The sequence below is a fragment of the Phasianus colchicus genome, chromosome 34 (assembly GCF_987193195.1).
Source record: "Phasianus colchicus chromosome 34, bPhaCol1.hap1.1, whole genome shotgun sequence".
Taxonomy (NCBI): Eukaryota; Metazoa; Chordata; class Aves; order Galliformes; family Phasianidae; genus Phasianus; species Phasianus colchicus.
In genome coordinates, this window is record NC_143469.1 from 304,705 (window position 1) to 327,482 (window position 22,778).

The 22,778-nt window shown below is 50.6% G+C and overlaps 1 protein-coding gene across 1 annotated transcript; it reads left to right on the forward strand.

Moving 5' to 3' along the window:
• The first annotated feature begins 259 nt into the window (after nucleotides 1-259).
• LOC149913803 (uncharacterized) lies at nucleotides 260-22,778 on the forward strand. The gene is made up of 11 exons (XM_090128590.1): nucleotides 260-298; nucleotides 5,613-6,428; nucleotides 7,180-7,915; nucleotides 10,776-11,646; nucleotides 11,954-13,526; nucleotides 13,823-15,372; nucleotides 15,666-15,743; nucleotides 17,557-18,049; nucleotides 18,217-19,105; nucleotides 19,402-20,202; nucleotides 21,906-22,778. Exons 1-3 carry the CDS (start codon nucleotides 260-262, stop codon nucleotides 7,291-7,293), a joined length of 969 nt encoding a protein of 322 aa, XP_089984716.1. The 3' UTR covers nucleotides 7,294-7,915; nucleotides 10,776-11,646; nucleotides 11,954-13,526; nucleotides 13,823-15,372; nucleotides 15,666-15,743; nucleotides 17,557-18,049; nucleotides 18,217-19,105; nucleotides 19,402-20,202; nucleotides 21,906-22,778.

A 22,778-nucleotide genomic window follows, 5' to 3' on the forward strand; every position in this document is an offset into this window, starting at 1 on the left:
AAAATGGAGCCAGGAATGTATTCTTACTTCCATAACAAGAGTGTCAGAAGGAAACACCCTGAGACTTCTTGTAGGGGTGTCCATTTGCTGTCTCCCAAAAACCAGTCAGGGGAAGGGCACAAGAGGAGTGTGCCCTGCCAGCTCCAGGTCTTAAGACCTTAGAAACCCGGTCTCTTTCAAAAGTTGAGGGAGTTTCCATTCTTAGAGCTCAGCCCTGAAGCCTTGCTGGTTCAATTCCTCTCAATGATGCATCTAAAAGATGCAGTGCAGGTGGGCAAAGGTCCAGGTGGGCCAGCGGGTGAGTTTTACCACAGCCCGACACAGATGGATAAGCTGCTTCATTAACAAGTCCAGCTTTTACTGCGGGGCTGGCAGCATCTGTGCTGTTGTTCCATCTGCAGTCAGGAATGTCACACTGCCTTTTTTTCAACCCACATTTACTCTTTCACAAAAGAGCATCAACTTCTGATACTCGTTCTGCAAACTGGGGAAGAGTAACCCGCAGAATGCTAACTGCTGCAGAGGACAGGTTGGAAGACAGCCGCTCCACGCGCCCATCATGCCACAGCAGCTCCTTGCTGGATGTGCCTGGCATAACTGGTTGGCTCCTGACAGCAATCCCTCACAGTGGGGAGGAAAGCAGCACTTGCACAGCTGGTTTTAAGAGCGCTAACCAAGCTCAGCTAAAATGCTCAAGGGAGACTGTCTTCAAGCACGGTCACAGGATGCGTTTCTTATACTGAGGACTAAAGGAGATCACTTCAGTTTGACATCAGGGAGGAGACGGGGTAAAACTCCCCGCTGGCCCACACTTCAGGATCTGTGGCATGTTTTTCTGCACAGCTGCCGTTTCTAAATTTGGAAAGAGACAGTAAAACATACCTGGAAAGGGTTGAGAAGTCAGGGTCTCCGTAGCTACAGAGAGATGTTGGATGCTTCTTTCTGTGGGAACGTTTGTGGAAAAGTGACTTTAGGTAGCTTAAATCTCTGCCTTCTGACACAAGAGCAAAATGGAGCCAGGAATGTATTCTTACTTCCATAATAAGAGTGTCAGAAGGAAACACCCTGAGACTTCTTGTAGGGGTGTCCATTTGCTGTCTCCCAAAAACCAGTCGGGGGAAAGGCACAAGAGGGGTGTGCCCTGCCAGCTCCAGGTCTTAAGACCTTAGAAACCCGGTCTCTTTCAAAAGTTGAGGGAGTTTCCATTCTTAGAGCTCAGCCCTGAAGCCTTGCTGGTTCAATTCCTCTCAATGATACATCTAAAAGATGCAGTGCAGGTGGGCAAAGGCTCCACAGCTGTACAGCATCTACGGGACAGCTCTTATTGAGCCGGCAGGTGTAACTGCTTCCCGAGGAGCTGTGCAGCCATAAAGGCATTCCAAAGCACCTCTTGCTCTTACATGAACGCATCATTGGCTTCATCTCACTGCCGTGCTTAATTCCCAGTGCTGACAGGTCTGTCCGGCAGCTCTGCCTAGAGAACCAGCATATGTTTCAGGCACGTGTCCTGAACGAGTCACTTCGTTTCAGCGAGTTTAGCGTCAGTGAGAGCTCCCTGCCCCAGCAAGTCTACCGAGCACCTGTGTGCTCTTACATCCCCGCACCACGCCGTGCTGCTCAGCGAGTCCAGCGCAGCTCTGCAGGACCCGGGGGACTACAGAACACGTGCCAGCGGTGAGCTGAGCTCGTTCTTCAGGTCCTGCTCCGGGCTGTGCCCTTCTCACATCCCACGCACCGAGCCCGGCCGGGCCACCGCTCGGTTCTTCCTTGGAGGAGAAAGTGGCCAGAGATGCCGCCGCAGGAGCCGTGAGAAAACCGGGCAGAGATGCGCGCTCGGCTTTCAAGAAGCGCCAGCAGCTCGGAATCGGCCTGGAGAAAGCGATTCTGGGGAAGCCGGAGACGCCGCACGTCTCAGCGCGGCTCCCGCAGGAGCGGTACCGTTCGACGGCGTCGCCACGGCGACGGCGCCTCAGCGCCTCAGCGCCGGTCCGTCGCTACGGCGCCGCGCCGTCCCCGCCGAGTGACGTCATCACGCCGCGACCCGAGGAGGCGGCCGTGCGGAAGCGGTGCGGGGCGCCTCGGGGCTCCGGGCGCCGCCTCGGCTCCTACAGGTGGGTGTTCGGGGGGCGCCGGGGCGGGGGCCGGGGTGAAGGCGGCGGGGGGGCCGCGTGCCGCTCTGTCTCGGCCCCGCGGGGTCTCCGTGGTGCTCGGGGCTTCCCTCGGCGGGGGCGGCTGCCCTGCATCTCGCCGCCTCCCCCACCCCGTGTCTTTCGCTGCCCTCCTCCCCTCTCCCCCTGCCGCTGATCGCCCGCACCCCCCAGTCCCTCTGTGTGCCCCCCGGGGTTACACCCTCCCCCCGGTCTCCCTCCCCTCCAGTCCCCCCGTTCTGATCGCCGTAGTCCTCTTCCACCCCTCCCCTCTGTGCCTCCCCCATTCTGATCCCCAGGGTCCCCCCCCCGATCCCTCATCCCTCCCCAGTCCCCCGTTCTGATCCCTGGTGTCCCCCCACCCCTCCACCGCTCTCCCCATTCTGTCCCCTAGAGTCCCCCCCTTTCCCAGTCTCCTCTATCTGACCCCCGAACCCCCTCTCCTCCCCCCGAGTGCCCCCACTCCAATTCCCCCATTCTGATCCCCAGAGTCTCCTACCACCCCCCATTCCCCTCTATTTGACCCCCAGGGTCCCGTGTCCTCCCTTCTCCTCCCACCTCCTCCCCCCTTTTTTCTGACCCCTAGAGGTCCCTGTAACCCCCTGTGCGCTCCTCCCTGACCCCTGGAGTCAGTTCCTCATTTTGACCTCCAATTTCCCTCAGCCGGACCCCATAGAAGCCTCGCACAACCCCTGGCTCTTCCCTCCCACCCCTCCCTCCACCCCCAGATGCTCTTCCTGCCTTGTAGAAACTCTGTTCACCCCTTTCCCCCACACAAGCCACTAAGTTTCCCCCCAGACTCTTTTTCCACCCCATAGACATCCCACTCTCCTCTTCTCCCCCCCCAATACTTCCCTAAGGTGTCCCCCAGACTCCCCTTCCACCCCATAGAAGCCCCCCACAACCCTCCAGATTTCCTCTGCCACCCCTTCTCCATTCCTAGACCCCTTTTCCTCCCAGCAGAGACCCAACTCACCCCTTTTTTCCCCCACACAACCCCCCGTCCACTCCCAGACCCCCCTTTCTGCCCTACAGAAGCCCCCTTTCCACCCCTCAAGTTCCCCTCCACAATGTACCCCTCCATCCCCAGGCCCCCTTTTCACTCACAGAAGCCTCGTTCTGCTCTTTTCCCCCTCACAACCCCCTCTCTCCATCTTCAGAGCCCCTTTCCACGCCACAGAAGCCCTCCACAATCCCTCAGTTTCCCCTTCCAACCTTTCTCCACCTCCAGACCCTCTTTCCACCTCACAGAAGCCCCACTCACACCTTTCCGCCCATAGATTCCCCACAAGCCCCCCCCTATATACCCCTGGAGGCATGCAGAAGAATCTGGAGATGTTGTAGAGGGGTTTGGGGCATCCAGTTGGTCCCCAGGTGGATCCAAGGTGTCCTTGGATTCATACAGAAGGATCTGGAGATGTCCCAGAGGGATCCTGGGGTGTCCAGGGGGTCCCAAGAATGGTCCTGGGGGTTCCTGGAAGGATCTGGAAGCTCCCAGGATGGGTCCAGGAGCTCCGAGGAGCCACTGGGATGATTTGGAGATGTCCCAGTAGAGTCTGGTAGGGCCCAGAGAGTTCTCATGTGTGTCTGAGTGGTCCTGGAGTCATCCCGTCATCAGAGACATCTCTGGGGATGTCCCAGAGAGGACTTGGAGGGTGCAGGGGGTTTTCAAATTGATCCAGGGGGTCCTTGGATTCATCCAGAAGGGTCTGCAGACGTCCCAGAATGATCCTGTGGAATGTGGGGTGGTCCTCAGGTGGCTTCAGAGGGTCCTATTGTCTTCTGGAAGGGTCTGGAGATGTCCCATGGGTGTCTTGGGGTCCCCAGGCGTTCCTGGAGTCCTCCAGAGGTCTCTAATGGGGATTTTGAGAACAACCTCACATAGTGACACATTCTCGCTCTTCTTTGTCCCCGTGGGATCGCCCCCAATAATGTCTGTTTCCATTAAAATCAATACTATGTCACTTTTCTTGTATATTTTTTGCCACTTCCTTTCAGAAATGGATGGTTCCCACCAATCCCTGTGCAAAGCCCCACGGAAACAATCCCCCCAGGGCCACCGGGTGACACCGGACAACCACTTGTCCCCAAAGTTCTCACTGTCACCGTAACCGTGGAACCTGGGGCCGTACCAACGTACCTTGAGAGCCCCATCCGCGTCCTACAGCTCCTGGACGCTGTCACTCTGGCTGTCCATGACTGTCCCATGCTGTCCCCCCTGCCATGGTGGCACAACTTCAGCACGGTGCCATCCTCATTGAAGAGGTGACGAGGAGGGGTACAGGGAGGGGGGCAGGGGACAGTCAGGGGACACGTGGGGTCTGCTGTGGGTCTGACATGGGGTCGGTGGTGTCACCATTGTTGGGTGTCACCTTCACTGGATGCCATTGGGTGTCACTGAATGTCACTGTCTTCAGGTGGCGCCGTGACACAGGGTGACCTCGATGTGGAACAGCCGTGACGCAGCGTCCCCATCCCTGGCTGTCACTGTTGTTACCGTCATCTGGTGTCACCATCACTTGTGTGCCACCATCTATCGGGTGACACCATTCCCTGTACTCTGACCATCACATGGGGGCAGGCACAGGCGGCACCACGTTGTCACCATGCTGTCACTGAGCCTCTCACTGTTGTTTGTCACCCCTCCAGACCTGCCTACCGCAGGACCCGGTGACACCGGAAACCTCTGGTGCTGTCACCATCGTCTGTCATGAGGACGGGGACATGCACGGTGGTGAACTCTGTGCCACCACCAGAGGGGACTGTGTGACACCAGCGTGGCACAGCCGTGATGCGGTGTCATCACCGTTGGGCGTCACTCCTGGCAGCTGGCGCCGGGTGTCACCGTCATGCAGAGGGGACAAAAAAAACCCTGGGGACATTGAGCCGAAGCTGGGGACACCGTGACCACCTGGAGGACTTCCCAGGGAAGTGGGAACACCACATGACAATGTCACACCACCAAAATTGGGGACATCCCTGTGTCACACCCCAAAGCTTGGGACACCTTCATGGCACCCTGGTGGTGTCATATCCTAGAGTTGTGAACACCCCCCAGAGTTTGGGACAGCCTTCTGGAGACGCAATCTGTGCCCTCCCCCACAGAAAACATTGTTCCCATGGGGCGGGGTTGACACCCCTCACTTTTCTAATTAAGGTTTATTTTTGATAATGGAGGTTGGGGGATGTCCTCCCCATGTAAGTGATAAAGGGCAGAGGAGCGGCTGTGGGGCTCCATGTGTCACACTGGGGATGAACTCTGGGGACAGAGGTGACTGCAGCATCCTGGCCCCATCGCCCCTATGGCCCTATAACCAGTACAGCTCCATCTCGTAGCCATCCCTCGTCCGTATCCCACAACGTTATCCCATCCCATATCCATCATATCCACCCCACAGCCATCTCAAACCCATCCCATATCCATACCCCCACATCCTATCCCCATCCTTAACCCTATATCCATAGCCATTCCGAATCCTTATCCCCACATGCATCCCATGTCCATTCCATCTACTTATCCCATGCCACTATCATCCCAATCCCATCCCGTGTCCATATTTCATCCCCAATCCATCCCACATTCTTCAGTGTTGGTCCCATGTCCATCCCAAGCCCATCCCATATATATTCCATTTTCCTATCTCCCATTCCATATCCACCCCATATCCATATCCCCACACCCCAACCCTACATTTCACATCCCAATGCACATCCAACATCCCAAGCCCAGTTCCAAACCTCATATCCCAACCCCACATCCAAGCCCCACCTCCCACCTGTCAAACCCAGTCCCATCTCGCACCCCCTATAGCAGTAGGGCGCACCCCGAGGCCCCACCCACGGCCCGCCCCCTGCCGCGCTCCTCCCACCAACAGCGCAGCGCAACGCCGCACCGCCCCCGGGCTCTCATTGGGCAGGTGCCGGACCGTCCCAGCCCCGGGCTCTCATTGGTCAGGTGCCGGTCCGTCCCGCCCCCGGGCTCTCGCTGGGCACGTGCCGATCCGTTCCGCCCCCGAGCTCTCGTTGGTCAGCGGCAGCGGCGCCGGCTCCGATTGGCTGAGGCGCGGCGCGCGGGAACGGCCGTTGGCAGCCGGCCCAGAGCTCTTCACCCCTCAGACGGCGGCGCTCCCGCAGCCCGGGCCGCCCCGCACCGCCCCTGCGCGCCGGAGCGGTCCGGGCAGCACCGAGACGGAACCGCGGCACGACGGGAGCGGTGCTGAGCACAGCAGAGCCGGAGCCGGGAGGGACGGAGAGCGGCGCCGGGACAGGGGAGGAAGCCTGGTGGGGTGAGGGGCTGGGAAGGCGGGGGGGGGATAGGGAGGCAGGCGGGGCTGCAGCGGCTGTGGTATCGGGGTACATGGGGCGATAGGGGTGGGTACAAAGGGACAGCAGAGGGCTGTGAGGGGGAAACGGGGGGACACGGTGCTATAGGGAGCATTGGGGGGTGGGAGGGGCTGGGGAGAGCTACGGGGAGGGATATAGGGGGCTGGGGGAGGACCTAAGAAACTGTGGCTCTATGAGTGGCTGTAGGGGGAATGGAGGTGGGATAGAAGGGGATGTGGGGCTACAGGGAGCAGTGGGAGGGCTGTAGGCGTGGTATAGAGAAACAGGCATGACAGGGGTCTGTGGGTGGGATTGGGGGGGAAGTAGAGAGGTGTAAGGTTATAAAAGGCTGCAGAGAGACAATAGGGGGTTTGCGTGGGCACAGGGAAATAGAGGGTAATGTGGGGTGACACCGGGCACAAGACGGGAATGTGAGAGAGAAGACCCAGTTGGAGGCACAGATAGAGGCAAGCTGAGGGGGATAAAGAGGGAGAATCTCAACGGGGCGGGGAAAAAAAAAAAAACAAAAGGAAAAATGAGAATGAAAAGTAAGAAAAAAAAAGATGGAAAAAGAAAAAAAAATGGAAGTGCTGAAAACAGAAAAAAAGAGGCACAGAGGATGAAAAAAAGTAAAAAGCAATCCATGTATATCAAGAGAAAGCAAGTAGGAAAGCTAACTGCAGCAGAGCAAAGGAAAGCAACCTTGCAGGAATGGAGGAGTGTGGGAAGAGCTGAGCCCCGGCCTGGCACAGGAGCTGCGTGGCAGGAGAAGAAGCTGAGCCCAAAGGTAAGAGGAGCTCCTTGGGGCATTTTGTGGGCTTGAAGCAAAGCTGAGAAGCCGTGCCCGGGAGGAGGTGTGGGTAGCTCCAGGCCACCTTGCTGTCTCCCCAAGAGAAAGGCAAAGGGCGGAGGAGGTTGAAGGGGAGCTACCGGGCATGGGCTTGCTCAGCAAGGGGAGCAGAAGCCTGAAGGGCACGAGAAGGGAATAGAGAAGGGCATGCAGAAGGGGAGAAGCAGCGAGCAGAGTTAAGAGGCACTTGTCAGAGCAGCAAGCAGAGCAGGCAAGTGTTGAGATTGGGAGTGAGTAGCAGGAAAAGGCAAGAGCACCAAGAAAAAGGAGGCGAGGGGCAAGCAGGTCAGGTAGGGAAAAGGAAGGGCATGTAGCTCAGCTAGTGAAGGGAGGGGACAGCAGCTCAGGTAGGGAAAAGGAAGGGCATGCAGCTCAGGTAGGGAAGGGAGGGGACAGCACCTAAGCTAGGAAAGTGAGTGGATAGCAGGTGAGGTAGGTAAGTGAGGGGACAACCAGTAAGGAAGCCAAGTGAGCAAACATCTGCTCAAGTACGTAGCGAGGGGCAAGGAGCTCAGCTCGGTAAGTTAGGGGGAAGCAGCTCAGGTAGGGAATGAGAGGGGCCAGCAGCTCAGCTAGGAAAGCGAGGGGCAAGCAGGTCAGCTAGGTAATTTTTGGAACAAGCAGCTCAGGTAGGTAAAGGAAGGGACAGCAGCTCAGGTAAGAAGAGCAGGCAAGGGAATGGTAGGATAGGGCAAGGGGGGAGGTGAGGGTGAAAAGAAAGAATGGGGAGGGTAGGGAGGGCTTAAAGGGGGTTTCAGGAGTACCTATGATTATAAAAAAAAAAAAAAGAAAAGAAAAATGAAAAACAAGAAAAAAAGGTGAAAGAAAAAAGAGAAAGGGAAAAAAAAGAGTAATAAAGGAAAAAAATAAAAAAGGAAAAAAGAAAAAATAATGGAAAACAAAGAGAGAAAACCAAGATGAAAAAGAAAAAATGAAAATAGAAAAAAATGAGAAAAGAGAGAGAAAAATGAAATAAAAAAGAAAAGTGCAATGAAAAAAAAGAAAAAAGAAAAAAAAAGAAAAAAAGAGTGAAAATGAAAAAAGAAAACCAAGATGAAAATGAGAAAAAATAGATGAAAACAAAAAAAAAAAGGAAAAGAGAAAAAAAAAAAAAAAGAACAAGTGCAATGAAATGAAAAAAGAAACGAAAGCATAAAAAAAGAAGAAAAAGAAAAAAGCCCAAAAAGGTCAGAAAAAAAAGAAATGAGAAAAGAAGAAAAAAGCCAAGTAAACAGTCAAGAATAACAGCTGAGAAAAGACTGGATGGCCAAAATGTAGAGAAAGCAAAGCAGAGCACAGCAAGGGAAAGCAAGGCGAGAGTAGCAGCAAAAGGCAGGAGAATGAAGAAGGAGGGAGTGAAGAGCAGGAAAGGTGAGTTTGCCATAAGGCAAGGGGGAAGGGGAGGGGAAAGGGAGAAAAGGGGGGGTACAGGAGGGGAGGGGAAGGGAAGGAGGGGGGGAGAGGAGAGAGGGGAGGGGAGGAAGGGAAAAATGGGAGGGAGGGGGGAGGGGAGGGTTGAAGGGAAAATAGAGAAAGAAGAGGCAAAGAAGAGACTCAAAAGTACAAAGCGGTGCACGTAAATGTAGAGGAAGCAAGTAGGGAAGCTAAGGGTAGCAGGGCAAAGGAAAGCAAAGGAAGGCAGTGAATGAGAGAAAGCAATCTTGCAGGAATGGTGGAGTGTGGGAAGAGCTGAGCCCTGGCCTGGCACAGGAGCTGCACGGCAGGAGAAGATGCTGAGCCCAAAGGTAAGAGGAGCTCCTTGGGGCTTTTTGTGGGCTTGAAGCAAAGCTGAGAAGCCAAGCCCGGGAGGAGGTGTGGGTAGCTCCAGGCCACCTTGCTGTCTCCCCAAGAGATGCGGGCTGTGGGCTAGGCAGCGGGCAGGAGTGCTGGCCAGAAGCAAGCATCTGTGTGGAGAAAGGCAAAGGGCGGAGGAGGTTGAAGGGGAGCTACCGGGCATGGGCTTGCTCAGCAAGGGGAGCAGAAGCCTGAAGGGCACGAGAAGGGAATAGAGAAGGGCATGCAGAAGGAGAGAAGCTGCGAGCAGAGTTAAGAGGCACTTGTCAGAGCAGCAAGCAGAGCAGGCAAGTGTTGAGATTGGGAGTGAGTAGCAGGAAAAGGCAAGAGCACCAAGAAAAAGGAGGCGAGGGGCAAGCAGCTCAGGTAGGGAAAAGGAAGGGCATGCAGCTCAGGTAGGGAAAAGGAAGGGCATGCAGCTCAGGTAGGGAAAAGGAAGGGCATGCAGCTCAGGTAGGGAAAAGGAAGGGCATGCAGCTCAGGTAGGGAAAAGGAAGGGCATGCAGCTCAGGTAGGGAAAAGGAAGGGCATGCAGCTCAGGTAGGGAAAAGGAAGGGCATGCAGCTCAGGTAGGGAAAAGGAAGGGCATGCAGCTCAGGTAGGGAAAAGGAAGGGCATGCAGCTCAGGTAGGGAAAAGGAAGGGCATGCAGCTCAGGTAGGGAAAAGGAAGGGCATGCAGCTCAGGTAGGGAAAAGGAAGGGCATGCAGCTCAGGTAGGGAAAAGGAAGGGCATGCAGCTCAGGTAGGGAAAAGGAAGGGCATGCAGCTCAGGTAGGGAAAAGGAAGGGCATGCAGCTCAGGTAGGGAAAAGGAAGGGCATGCAGCTCAGGTAGGGAAAAGGAAGGGCATGCAGCTCAGGTAGGGAAAAGGAAGGGCATGCAGCTCAGGTAGGGAAAAGGAAGGGCATGCAGCTCAGGTAGGGAAAAGGAAGGGCATGCAGCTCAGGTAGGGAAAAGGAAGGGCATGCAGCTCAGGTAGGGAAAAGGAAGGGCATGCAGCTCAGGTAGGGAAAAGGAAGGGCATGCAGCTCAGGTAGGGAAAAGGAAGGGCATGCAGCTCAGGTAGGGAAAAGGAAGGGCATGCAGCTCAGGTAGGGAAAAGGAAGGGCATGCAGCTCAGGTAGGGAAAAGGAAGGGCATGCAGCTCAGGTAGGGAAAAGGAAGGGCATGCAGCTCAGGTAGGGAAAAGGAAGGGCATGCAGCTCAGGTAGGGAAAAGGAAGGGCATGCAGCTCAGGTAGGGAAAAGGAAGGGCATGCAGCTCAGGTAGGGAAAAGGAAGGGCATGCAGCTCAGGTAGGGAAAAGGAAGGGCATGCAGCTCAGGTAGGGAAAAGGAAGGGCATGCAGCTCAGGTAGGGAAAAGGAAGGGCATGCAGCTCAGGTAGGGAAAAGGAAGGGCATGCAGCTCAGGTAGGGAAAAGGAAGGGCATGCAGCTCAGGTAGGGAAAAGGAAGGGCATGCAGCTCAGGTAGGGAAAAGGAAGGGCATGCAGCTCAGGTAGGGAAAAGGAAGGGCATGCAGCTCAGGTAGGGAAAAGGAAGGGCATGCAGCTCAGGTAGGAAAGTGAGTGGATAGCAGGTGAGGTAGGAAAGTGAGGGGACAACCAGTAAAGAAGCCAAGTGAGCAAACATCTGCTCAAGTACGTAGCGAGGGGCAAGGAGCTCAGCTAGGTAAGTTAGGGGGAAGCAGCTCAGGTAGGGAATGAGAGGGGCCAGCAGCTCAGCTAGGAAAGCGAGGGGCAAGCAGGTCAGCTAGGTAATTTTTGGAACAAGCAGCTCAGGTAGGTAAAGGAAGGGACAGCAGCTCAGGTAAGAAGAGCAGGCAAGGGAATGGTAGGATAGGGCAAGGGGGGAGGTGAGGGTGAAAAGAAAGAATGGGGAGGGTAGGGAGGGCTTAAAGGGGGTTTCAGGAGTACCTATGATTATAAAAAAAAAAAAAAAAAAAAAAGAAAAATGAAAAACAAGAAAAAAAGGTGAAAGAAAAAAGAGAAAGGGAAAAAAAAGAGTAATAAAGGAAAAAAAATAAAAAAGGAAAAAAGAAAAAAAAATGGAAAACAAAGAGAGAAAACCAAGATGAAAAAGAAAAAATGAAAATAGAAAAAAATGAGAAAAGAGAGAGAAAAATGAAATAAAAAAGAAAAGTGCAATGAAAAAATAAGAAAAAAGAATAAAAAAAATAGAAAAAAAGAGTGAAAATGAAAAAAGAAAACCAAGATGAAAATGAGAAAAAATAGATGAAAACAAAAAAAAAAAGGAAAAGAGGAAAAAAAAAAAAAAGAACAAGTGCAATGAAATGAAAAAAGAAACGAAAGCATAAAAAAAGAAGAAAAAAAAAAAAGCCCAAAAAGGTCAGAAAAAAAAAGAAATGAGAAAAGAAGAAAAAAGCCAATTAAACAGTCAAGAATAACAGCTGAGAAAAGACTGGATGGCCAAAATGTAGAGAAAGCAAAGCAGAGCACAGCAAGGGAAAGCAAGGCGAGAGTAGCAGCAAAAGGCAGGAGAATGAAGAAGGAGGGAGTGAAGAGCAGGAAAGGTGAGTTTGCCATAAGGCAAGGGGGAAGGGGAGGGGAAAGGGAGAAAAGGGGGGGTACGGGAGGGGAGGGGAAGGGAAGGAGGGGGGGAGAGGAGAGAGGGGAGGGGAGGAAGGGAAAAATGGGAGGGTGGGGGGAGGGGAGGTGGAGGGGAGGGTTGAAGGGAAAATAGAGAAAGAAGAGGCAAAGAAGAGACTCAAAAGTACAAAGCGGTGCACGTAAATGTAGAGGAAGCAAGTAGGGAAGCTAAGGGTAGCAGGGCAAAGGAAAGCAAAGGAAGGCAGTGAATGAGAGAAAGCAATCTTGCAGGAATGGTGGAGTGTGGGAAGAGCTGAGCCCCGGCCTGGCACAGGAGCTGCACGGCAGGAGAAGAAGCTGAGCCCAAAGGTAAGAGGAGCTCCTTGGGGCTTTTTGTGGGCTTGAAGCAAAGCTGAGAAGCCGTGCCCGGGAGGAGGTGTGGGTAGCTCCAGGCCACCTTGCTGTCTCCCCAAGAGATGCGGGCTGTGGGCTAGGCAGCGGGCAGGAGTGCTGGCCAGAAGCAAGCATCTGTGTGGAGAAAGGCAAAGGGCGGAGGAGGTTGAAGGGGAGCTACCGGGCATGGGCTTGCTCAGCAAGGGGAGCAGAAGCCTGAAGGGCACGAGAAGGGAATAGAGAAGGGCATGCAGAAGGAGAGAAGCTGCGAGCAGAGTTAAGAGGCACTTGTCAGAGCAGCAAGCAGAGCAGGCAAGTGTTGAGATTGGGAGTGAGTAGCAGGAAAAGGCAAGAGCACCAAGAAAAAGGAGGCGAGGGGCAAGCAGCTCAGGTAGGGAAGGGAGGGGACAGCAGCTCAGGTAGGGAAAGGAAGGGCATGCAGCTCAGGTAGGGAAAAGGAAGGGCATGCAGCTCAGGTAGGGAAGGGAGGGGACAGCACCTAAGCTAGGAAAGTGAGTGGATAGCAGGTGAGGTAGGTAAGTGAGGGGACAACCAGTAAGGAAGCCAAGTGAGCAAACATCTGCTCAAGTACGTAGCAAGGGGCAAGGAGCTCAGCTCAGTAAGTTAGGGGGAAGCAGCTCAGGTAGGGAATGAGAGGGGCCAGCAGCTCAGCTAGGAAAGCGAGGGGCAAGCAGGTCAGCTAGGTAATTTTTGGAACAAGCAGCTCAGGTAGGTAAAGGAAGGGACAGCAGCTCAGGTAAGAAGAGCAGGCAAGGGAATGGTAGGATAGGGCAAGGGGGGAGGTGAGGGTGAAAAGAAAGAATGGGGAGGGTAGGGAGGGCTTAAAGGGGGTTTCAGGAGTACCTATGATTATAAAAAAAAAAAAAAAAGAAAAATGAAAAACAAGAAAAAAAGGTGAAAGAAAAAAGAGAAAGGGAAAAAAAAGAGTAATAAAGGAAAAAAATAAAAAAGGAAAAAAGAAAAAAAAAATGGAAAACAAAAAGAGAAAACCAAGATGAAAAAGAAAAAATGAAAATAGAAAAAAATGAGAAAAGAGAGAGAAAAATGAAATAAAAAAGAAAAGTGCAATGAAAAAAAAAGAAAAGAGAATAAAAAAAAAGAAAAAAAGAGTGAAAATGAAAAAAGAAAACCAAGATGAAAATGAGAAAAATAGATGAAAACAAAAAAAAAAAGGAAAAGAGGAAAAAAAAAAAAAGAACAAGTGCAATGAAATGAAAAAAGAAACGAAAGCATAAAAAAAGAAGAAAAAGAAAAAAGCCCAAAAAGGTCAGAAAAAAAAGAAATGAGAAAAGAAGAAAAAAGCCAAGTAAACAGTCAAGAATAACAGCTGAGAAAAGACTGGATGGCCAAAATGTAGAGAAAGCAAAGCAGAGCACAGCAAGGGAAAGCAAGGCGAGAGTAGCAGCAAAAGGCAGGAGAATGAAGAAGGAGGGAGTGAAGAGCAGGAAAGGTGAGTTTGCCATAAGGCAAGGGGGAAGGGGAGGGGAAAGGGAGAAAAGGGGGGGTACGGGAGGGGAGGGGAAGGGAAGGAGGGGGGGTGAGGAGAGAGGGGAGGGGAGGAAGGGAAAAATGGGAGGGAGGGGGGAGGGGAGGGTTGAAGGGAAAATAGAGAAAGAAGAGGCAAAGAAGAGACTCAAAAGTACAAAGCGGTGCACGTAAATGTAGAGGAAGCAAGTAGGGAAGCTAAGGGTAGCAGTGCAAAGGAAAGCAAAGGAAGGCAGTGAATGAGAGAAAGCAATCTTACAGGAATGGTGGAGTGTGGGAAGAGCTGAGCCCCGGCCTGGCACAGGAGCTGCACGGCAGGAGAAGAAGCTGAGCCCAAAGGTAAGAGGAGCTCCTTGGGGCTTTTTGTGGGCTTGAAGCAAAGCTGAGAAGCCGTGCCCGGGAGGAGGTGTGGGTAGCTCCAGGCCACCTTGCTGTCTCCCCAAGAGATGCGGGCTGTGGGCTAGGCAGCGGGCAGGAGTGCTGGCCAGAAGCAAGCATCTGTGTGGAGAAAGGCAAAGGGCGGAGGAGGTTGAAGGGGAGCTACCGGGCATGGGCTTGCTCAGCAAGGGGAGCAGAAGCCTGAAGGGCACGAGAAGGGAATAGAGAAGGGCATGCAGAAGGAGAGAAGCTGCGAGCAGAGTTAAGAGGCACTTGTCAGAGCAGCAAGCAGAGCAGGCAAGTGTTGAGATTGGGAGTGAGTAGCAGGAAAAGGCAAGAGCACCAAGAAAAAGGAGGCGAGGGGCAAGCAGCTCAGGTAGGGAAGGGAGGGGACAGCAGCTCAGGTAGGGAAAGGAAGGGCATGCAGCTCAGGTAGGGAAAAGGAAGGGCATGCAGCTCAGGTAGGGAAGGGAGGGGACAGCACCTAAGCTAGGAAAGTGAGTGGATAGCAGGTGAGGTAGGTAAGTGAGGGGACAACCAGTAAGGAAGCCAAGTGAGCAAACATCTGCTCAAGTACGTAGCGAGGGGCAAGGAGCTCAGCTCGGTAAGTTAGGGGGAAGCAGCTCAGCTAGGAAAGCGAGGGGCAAGCAGGTCAGCTAGGTAATTTTTGGAACAAGCAGCTCAGGTAGGTAAAGGAAGGGACAGCAGCTCAGGTAAGAAGAGCAGGCAAGGGAATGGTAGGATAGGGCAAGGGGGGAGGTGAGGGTGAAAAGAAAGAATGGGGAGGGTAGGGAGGGCTTAAAGGGGGTTTCAGGAGTACCTATGATTATAAAAAAAAAAAAAAAGAAAAGAAAAATGAAAAACAAGAAAAAAAGGTGAAAGAAAAAAGAGAAAGGGAAAAAAAAGAGTAATAAAGGAAAAAAATAAAAAAGGAAAAAAGAAAAAATAATGGAAAACAAAGAGAGAAAACCAAGATGAAAAAGAAAAAAATGAAAATAGAAAAAAATGAGAAAAGAGAGAGAAAAATGAAATAAAAAAGAAAAGTGCAATGAAAAAAAAAGAAAAAAGAATAAAAAAAAAAGAAAAAAAGAGTGAAAATGAAAAAAGAAAACCAAGATGAAAATGAGAAAAAATAGATGAAAACAAAAAAAAAAAAAAGGAAAAGAGAAAAAAAAAAAGAACAAGTGCAATGAAATGAAAAAAGAAACGAAAGCATAAAAAAAGAAGAAAAAGAAAAAAGCCCAAAAAGGTCAGAAAAAAAAGAAATGAGAAAAGAAGAAAAAAGCCAAGTAAACAGTCAAGAATAACAGCTGAGAAAAGACTGGATGGCCAAAATGTAGAGAAAGCAAAGCAGAGCACAGCAAGGGAAAGCAAGGCGAGAGTAGCAGCAAAAGGCAGGAGAATGAAGAAGGAGGGAGTGAAGAGCAGGAAAGGTGAGTTTGCCATAAGGCAAGGGGGAAGGGGAGGGGAAAGGGAGAAAAGGGGGGGTACGGGAGGGGAGGGGAAGGGAAGGGGGGGGAGAGGAGAGAGGGGAGGGGAGGAAGGGAAAAATGGGAGGGAGGGGGGAGGGGAGGGTTGAAGGGAAAATAGAGAAGAAGAGGCAAAGAAGAGACTCAAAAGTACAAAGCAGTGCACGTAAATGTAGAGGAAGCAAGTAGGGAAGCTAAGGGTAGCAGGGCAAAGGAAAGCAAAGGAAGGCAGTGAATGAGAGAAAGCAATCTTGCAGGAATGGTGGAGTGTGGGAAGAGCTGAGCCCCGGCCTGGCACAGGAGCTGCACGGCAGGAGAAGAAGCTGAGCCCAAAGGTAAGAGGAGCTCCTTGGGGCTTTTTGTGGGCTTGAAGCAAAGCTGAGAAGCCGTGCCCGGGAGGAGGTGTGGGTAGCTCCAGGCCACCTTGCTGTCTCCCCAAGAGATGCGGGCTGTGGGCTAGGCAGCGGGCAGGAGTGCTGGCCAGAAGCAAGCATCTGTGTGGAGAAAGGCAAAGGGCGGAGGAGGTTGAAGGGGAGCTACCGGGCATGGGCTTGCTCAGCAAGGGGAGCAGAAGCCTGAAGGGCACGAGAAGGGAATAGAGAAGGGCATGCAGAAGGAGAGAAGCTGCGAGCAGAGTTAAGAGGCACTTGTCAGAGCAGCAAGCAGAGCAGGCAAGTGTTGAGATTGGGAGTGAGTAGCAGGAAAAGGCAAGAGCACCAAGAAAAAGGAGGCGAGGGGCAAGCAGCTCAGGTAGGGAAGGGAGGGGACAGCAGCTCAGGTAGGGAAAGGAAGGGCATGCAGCTCAGGTAGGGAAAAGGAAGGGCATGCAGCTCAGGTAGGGAAGGGAGGGGACAGCACCTAAGCTAGGAAAGTGAGTGGATAGCAGGTGAGGTAGGTAAGTGAGGGGACAACCAGTAAGGAAGTCAAGTGAGCAAACATCTGCTCAAGTACGTAGCGAGGGGCAAGGAGCTCAGCTCGGTAAGTTAGGGGGAAGCAGCTCAGGTAGGGAATGAGAGGGGCCAGCAGCTCAGCTAGGAAAGCGAGGGGCAAGCAGGTCAGCTAGGTAATTTTTGGAACAAGCAGCTCAGGTAGGTAAAGGAAGGGACAGCAGCTCAGGTAAGAAGAGCAGGCAAGGGAATGGTAGGATAGGGCAAGGGGGGAGGTGAGGGTGAAAAGAAAGAATGGGGAGGGTAGGGAGGGCTTAAAGGGGGTTTCAGGAGTACCTATGATTATAAAAAAAAAAAAAGAAAAAAAAAAAAAAGAAAAATGAAAAACAAGAAAAAAAGGTGAAAGAAAAAAGAGAAAGGGGAAAAAAAAGAGTAATAAAGGAAAAAAATAAAAAAGGAAAAAAGAAAAAATAATGGAAAACAAAGAGAGAAAACCAAGATGAAAAAGAAAAAATGAATATAGAAAAAAATGAGAAAAGAGAGAGAAAAATGAAATAAAAAAGAAAAGTGCAATGAAAAAATAAGAAAAAAGAATAAAAAAAAAAGAAAAAAACAGTGAAATTGAAAAAAGAAAACCAAGATGGAAATGAGAAAAAATAGATGAAAACAAAAAAAAAAAGGAAAAGGGAAAAAAAAAAAGAACAAGTGCAATGAAATGAAAAAAGAAACGAAAGCATAAAAAAAGAAGAAAAAGAAAAAAGCCCAAAAAGGTCAGTAAAAAAAGAAATGAGAAAAGAAGAAAAAAGCCAAGTAAACAGTCAAGAATAACAGCTGAGAAAAGACTGGATGGCCAAAATGTAGAGAAAGCAAAGCAGAGCACAGCAAGGGAAAGCAAGGCGAGAGTAGCAGCAAAAGGCAGGAGAATGAAGAAGGAGGGAGTGAAGAGCAGGAAAGGTGAGTTTGCCATAAGGCAAGGGGGAAGGGGAGGGGAAAGGGAGAAAAGGGGGGGTACGGGAGGGGAGGGGAAGGGAAGGAGGGGGGGAGAGGAGAGAGGGGAGGGGAGGAAGGGAAAAATGGGAGGGAGGGTTGAGGGGAGGGGGAGGGGAGGGTTGAAGGGAAAATAGAGAAAGAAGAGGCAAAGAAGAGACTCAAAAGTACAAAGCGGTGCACGTAAATGTAGAGGAAGCAAGTAGGGAAGCTAAGGGTAGCAGGGCAAAGGAAAGCAAAGGAAGGCAGTGAATGAGAGAAAGCAATCTTGCAGGAATGGTGGAGTGTGGGAAGAGCTGAGCCCCGGCCTGGCACAGGAGCTGCACGGCAGGAGAAGAAGCTGAGCCCAAAGGTAAGAGGAGCTCCTTGGGGCTTTTTGTGGGCTTGAAGCAAAGCTGAGAAGCCGTGCCCGGGAGGAGGTGTGGGTAGCTCCAGGCCACCTTGCTGTCTCCCCAAGAGATGCGGGCTGTGGGCTAGGCAGCGGGCAGGAGTGCTGGCCAGAAGCAAGCATCTGTGTGGAGAAAGGCAAAGGGCGGAGGAGGTTGAAGGGGAGCTACCGGGCATGGGCTTGCTCAGCAAGGGGAGCAGAAGCCTGAAGGGCACGAGAAGGGAATAGAGAAGGGCATGCAGAAGGAGAGAAGCTGCGAGCAGAGTTAAGAGGCACTTGTCAGAGCAGCAAGCAGAGCAGGCAAGTGTTGAGCTTGGGAGTGAGTAGCAGGAAAAGGCAAGAGCACCAAGAAAAAGGAGGCGAGGGGCAAGCAGCTCAGGTAGGGAAGGGAGGGGACAGCACCTAAGCTAGGAAAGTGAGTGGATAGCAGGTGAGGTAGGTAAGTGAGGGGACAACCAGTAAGGAAGCCAAGTGAGCAAACATCTGCTCAAGTACGTAGCGAGGGGCAAGGAGCTCAGCACGGTAAGTTAGGGGGAAGCAGCTCAGGTAGGGAATGAGAGGGGCCAGCAGCTCAGCTAGGAAAGCGAGGGGCAAGCAGCTCAGGTAGGGAATGAGAGTGGCCAGCAGCTCAGCTAGGAAAGCGAGGGGCAAGCAGGTCAGCTAGGTAATTTTTGGAACAAGCAGCTCAGGTAGGTAAAGGAAGGGACAGCAGCTCAGGTAAGAAGAGCAGGCAAGGGAATGGTAGGATAGGGCAAGGGGGGAGGTGAGGGTGAAAAGAAAGAATGGGGAGGGTAGGGAGGGCTTAAAGGGGGTTTCAGGAGTACCTATGATTATTAAAAAAAAAAAAAAAAAGAAAAATGAAAAACATGAAAAAAAGGTGAAAGAAAAAAGAGAAAGGGAAAAAAAAGAGTAATAAAGGAAAAAAATAAAAAAGGAAAAAAGAAAAAAAAATGGAAAACAAAGAGAGAAAACCGAGATGAAAAAGAAAAAGATGAAAATAGAAAAAAATGAGAAAAGAGAGAGAAAAATGAAATAAAAAAGAAAAGTGCAATGAAAAAAAAAGAAAAAAGAATAAAAAAAAAAGAAAAAAAGAGTGAAAATGAAAAAAGAAAACCAAGATGAAAATGAGAAAAAATAGATGAAAACAAAAAAAAAAAAAGGAAAAGAGAAAAAAAAAAAAGAACAAGTGCAATGAAATGAAAAAAGAAACAAAAGCATAAAAAAAGAAGAAAAAGAAAAAAGCCCAAAAAGGTCAGAAAAAAAAGAAATGAGAAAAGAAGAAAAAAGCCAAGTAAACAGTCAAGAATAACAGCTGAGAAAAGACTGGATGGCCAAAATGTAGAGAAAGCAAAGCAGAGCACAGCAAGGGAAAGCAAGGCGAGAGTAGCAGCAAAAGGCAGGAGAATGAAGAAGGAGGGAGTGAAGAGCAGGAAAGGTGAGTTTGCCATAAGGCAAGGGGGAAGGGGAGGGGAAAGGGAGAAAAGGGGGGGTACAGGAGGGGAGGGGAAGGGAAGGAGGGGGGGAGAGGAGAGAGGGGAGGGGAGGAAGGGAAAAATGGGAGGGAGGGGGGAGGGGAGGGTTGAAGGGAAAATAGAGAAAGAAGAGGCAAAGAAGAGACTCAAAAGTACAAAGCGGTGCACGTAAATGTAGAGGAAGCAAGTAGGGAAGCTAAGGGTAGCAGGGCAAAGGAAAGCAAAGGAAGGCAGTGAATGAGAGAAAGCAATCTTGCAGGAATGGTGGAGTGTGGGAAGAGCTGAGCCCCGGCCTGGCACAGGAGCTGCACGGCAGGAGAAGAAGCTGAGCCCAAAGGTAAGAGGAGCTCCTTGGGGCTTTTTGTGGGCTTGAAGCAAAGCTGAGAAGCCGTGCCCGGGAGGAGGTGTGGGTAGCTCCAGGCCACCTTGCTGTCTCCCCAAGAGATGCGGGCTGTGGGCTAGGCAGCGGGCAGGAGTGCTGGCCAGAAGCAAGCATCTGTGTGGAGAAAGGCAAAGGGTGGAGGAGGTTGAAGGGGAGCTACCGGGCATGGGCTTGCTCAGCAAGGGGAGCAGAAGCCTGAAGGGCACGAGAAGGGAATAGAGAAGGGCATGCAGGAGAGAAGCTGCGAGCAGAGTTAAAAGGCACTTGTCAGAGCAGCAAGCAGAGCAGGCAAGTGTTGAGATTGGGAGTGAGTAGCAGGAAAAGGCAAGAGCACCAAGAAAAAGGAGGCGAGGGGCAAGCAGCTCAGGTAGGGAAAAGGAAGGGCATGCAGCTCAGGTAGGGAAAAGGAAGGGCATGCAGCTCAGGTAGGGAAGGGAGGGAAGAGCAGTTAAGCTAGGAAAGTGAGTGGATAGCAGGTGAGGTAGGTAAGTGAGGGGACAACCAGTAAGGAAGCCAAGTGAGCAAACATCTGCTCAAGTACGTAGCGAGGGGCAAGGAGCTCAGCTCGGTAAGTTAGGGGGAAGCAGCTCAGGTAGGGAATGAGAGGGGCCAGCAGCTCAGCTAGGAAAGCGAGGGGCAAGCAGGTCAGCTAGGTAATTTTTGGAACAAGCAGCTCAGGTAGGTAAAGGAAGGGACAGCAGCTCAGGTAAGAAGAGCAGGCAAGGGAATGGTAGGATAGGGCAAGGGGGGAGGTGAGGGTGAAAAGAAAGAATGGGGAGGGTAGGGGGGGCTTAAAGGGGGTTTCAGGAGTACCTATGATTATAAAAAAAAAAAAAAAAAAAAAGAAAAATGAAAAACAAGAAGAAAAGGTGAAAGAAAAAAGAGAAAGGGAAAAAAAAGAGTAATAAAGGAAAAAAATAAAAAAGGAAAAAAGAAAAAAAAATGGAAAACAAAAAGAGAAAACCAAGATGAAAAAGAAAAAATGAAAATAGAGAAAAATGAGAAAAGAGAGAGAAAAATGAAATAAAAAAGAAAAGTGCAATGAAAAAAAAAGAAAAAAGAATAAAAAAAAAAAAGAAAAAAAGAGTGAAAATGAAAAAAGAAAACCAAGATGAAAATGAGAAAAAATAGATGAAAACAAAAAAAAAAAGGAAAAGAGAAAAAAAAAAAAGAACAAGTGCAATGAAATGAAAAAAGAAACGAAAGCATAAAAAAAGAAGAAAAAGAAAAAAGCCCAAAAAGGTCAGAAAAAAAGGAAATGAGAAAAGAAGAAAAAAGCCAAGTAAACAGTCAAGAATAACAGCTGAGAAAAGACTGGATGGCCAAAATGTAGAGAAAGCAAAGCAGAGCACAGCAAGGGAAAGCAAGGCGAGAGTAGCAGCAAAAGGCAGGAGAATGAAGAAGGAGGGAGTGAAGAGCAGGAAAGGTGAGTTTGCCATAAGGCAAGGGGGAAGGGGAGGGGAAAGGGAGAAAAGGGGGGGTACGGGAGGGGAGGGGAAGGGAAGGAGGGGGGAGAGGAGAGAGGGGAGGGGAGGAAGGGAAAAATGGGAGGGAGGGGGGAGGGGAGGGTTGAAGGGAAAATAGAGAAAGAAGAGGCAAAGAAGAGACTCAAAAGTACAAAGCGGTGCACGTAAATGTAGAGGAAGCAAGTAGGGAAGCTAAGGGTAGCAGGGCAAAGGAAAGCAAAGGAAGGCAGTGAATGAGAGAAAGCAATCTTGCAGGAATGGTGGAGTGTGGGAAGAGCTGAGCCCCGGCCTGGCACAGGAGCTGCACGGCAGGAGAAGAAGCTGAGCCCAAAGGTAAGAGGAGCTCCTTGGGGCTTTTTGTGGGCTTGAAGCAAAGCTGAGAAGCCGTGCCCGGGAGGAGGTGTGGGTAGCTCCAGGCCACCTTGCTGTCTCCCCAAGAGATGCGGGCTGTGGGCTAGGCAGCGGGCAGGAGTGCTGGCCAGAAGCAAGCATCTGTGTGGAGAAAGGCAAAGGGCGGAGGAGGTTGAAGGGGAGCTACCGGGCATGGGCTTGCTCAGCAAGGGGAGCAGAAGCCTGAAGGGCACGAGAAGGGAATAGAGAAGGGCATGCAGAAGGAGAGAAGCTGCGAGCAGAGTTAAGAGGCACTTGTCAGAGCAGCAAGCAGAGCAGGCAAGTGTTGAGATTGGGAGTGAGTAGCAGGAAAAGGCAAGAGCACCAAGAAAAAGGAGGCGAGGGGCAAGCAGCTCAGGTAGGGAAGGGAGGGGACAGCACCTAAGCTAGGAAAGTGAGTGGATAGCAGGTGAGGTAGGTAAGTGAGGGGACAACCAGTAAGGAAGCCAAGTGAGCAAACATCTGCTCAAGTACGTAGCGAGGGGCAAGGAGCTCAGCACGGTAAGTTAGGGGGAAGCAGCTCAGGTAGGGAATGAGAGGGGCCAGCAGCTCAGCTAGGAAAGCGAGGGGCAAGCAGCTCAGGTAGGGAATGAGAGTGGCCAGCAGCTCAGCTAGGAAAGCGAGGGGCAAGCAGGTCAGCTAGGTAATTTTTGGAACAAGCAGCTCAGGTAGGTAAAGGAAGGGACAGCAGCTCAGGTAAGAAGAGCAGGCAAGGGAATGGTAGGATAGGGCAAGGGGGGAGGTGAGGGTGAAAAGAAAGAATGGGGAGGGTAGGGAGGGCTTAAAGGGGGTTTCAGGAGTACCTATGATTATTAAAAAAAAAAAAAAAAAGAAAAATGAAAAACATGAAAAAAAGGTGAAAGAAAAAAGAGAAAGGGAAAAAAAAGAGTAATAAAGGAAAAAAATAAAAAAGGAAAAAAGAAAAAAAAATGGAAAACAAAGAGAGAAAACCGAGATGAAAAAGAAAAAGATGAAAATAGAGAAAAATGAGAAAAGAGAGAGAAAAATGAAATAAAAAAGAAAAGTGCAATGAAAAAAAAAGAAAAAAGAATAAAAAAAAAAGAAAAAAAGAGTGAAAATGAAAAAAGAAAACCAAGATGAAAATGAGAAAAAATAGATGAAAAGAAAAAAAAAAAGGAAAAGAGAAAAAAAAAAAAAAGAACAAGTGCAATGAAATGAAAAAAGAAACGAAAGCATAAAAAAAGAAGAAAAAGAAAAAAGCCCAAAAAGGTCAGAAAAAAAAGAAATGAGAAAAGAAGAAAAAAGCCAAGTAAACAGTCAAGAATAACAGCTGAGAAAAGACTGGATGGCCAAAATGTAGAGAAAGCAAAGCAGAGCACAGCAAGGGAAAGCAAGGCGAGAGTAGCAGCAAAAGGCAGGAGAATGAAGAAGGAGGGA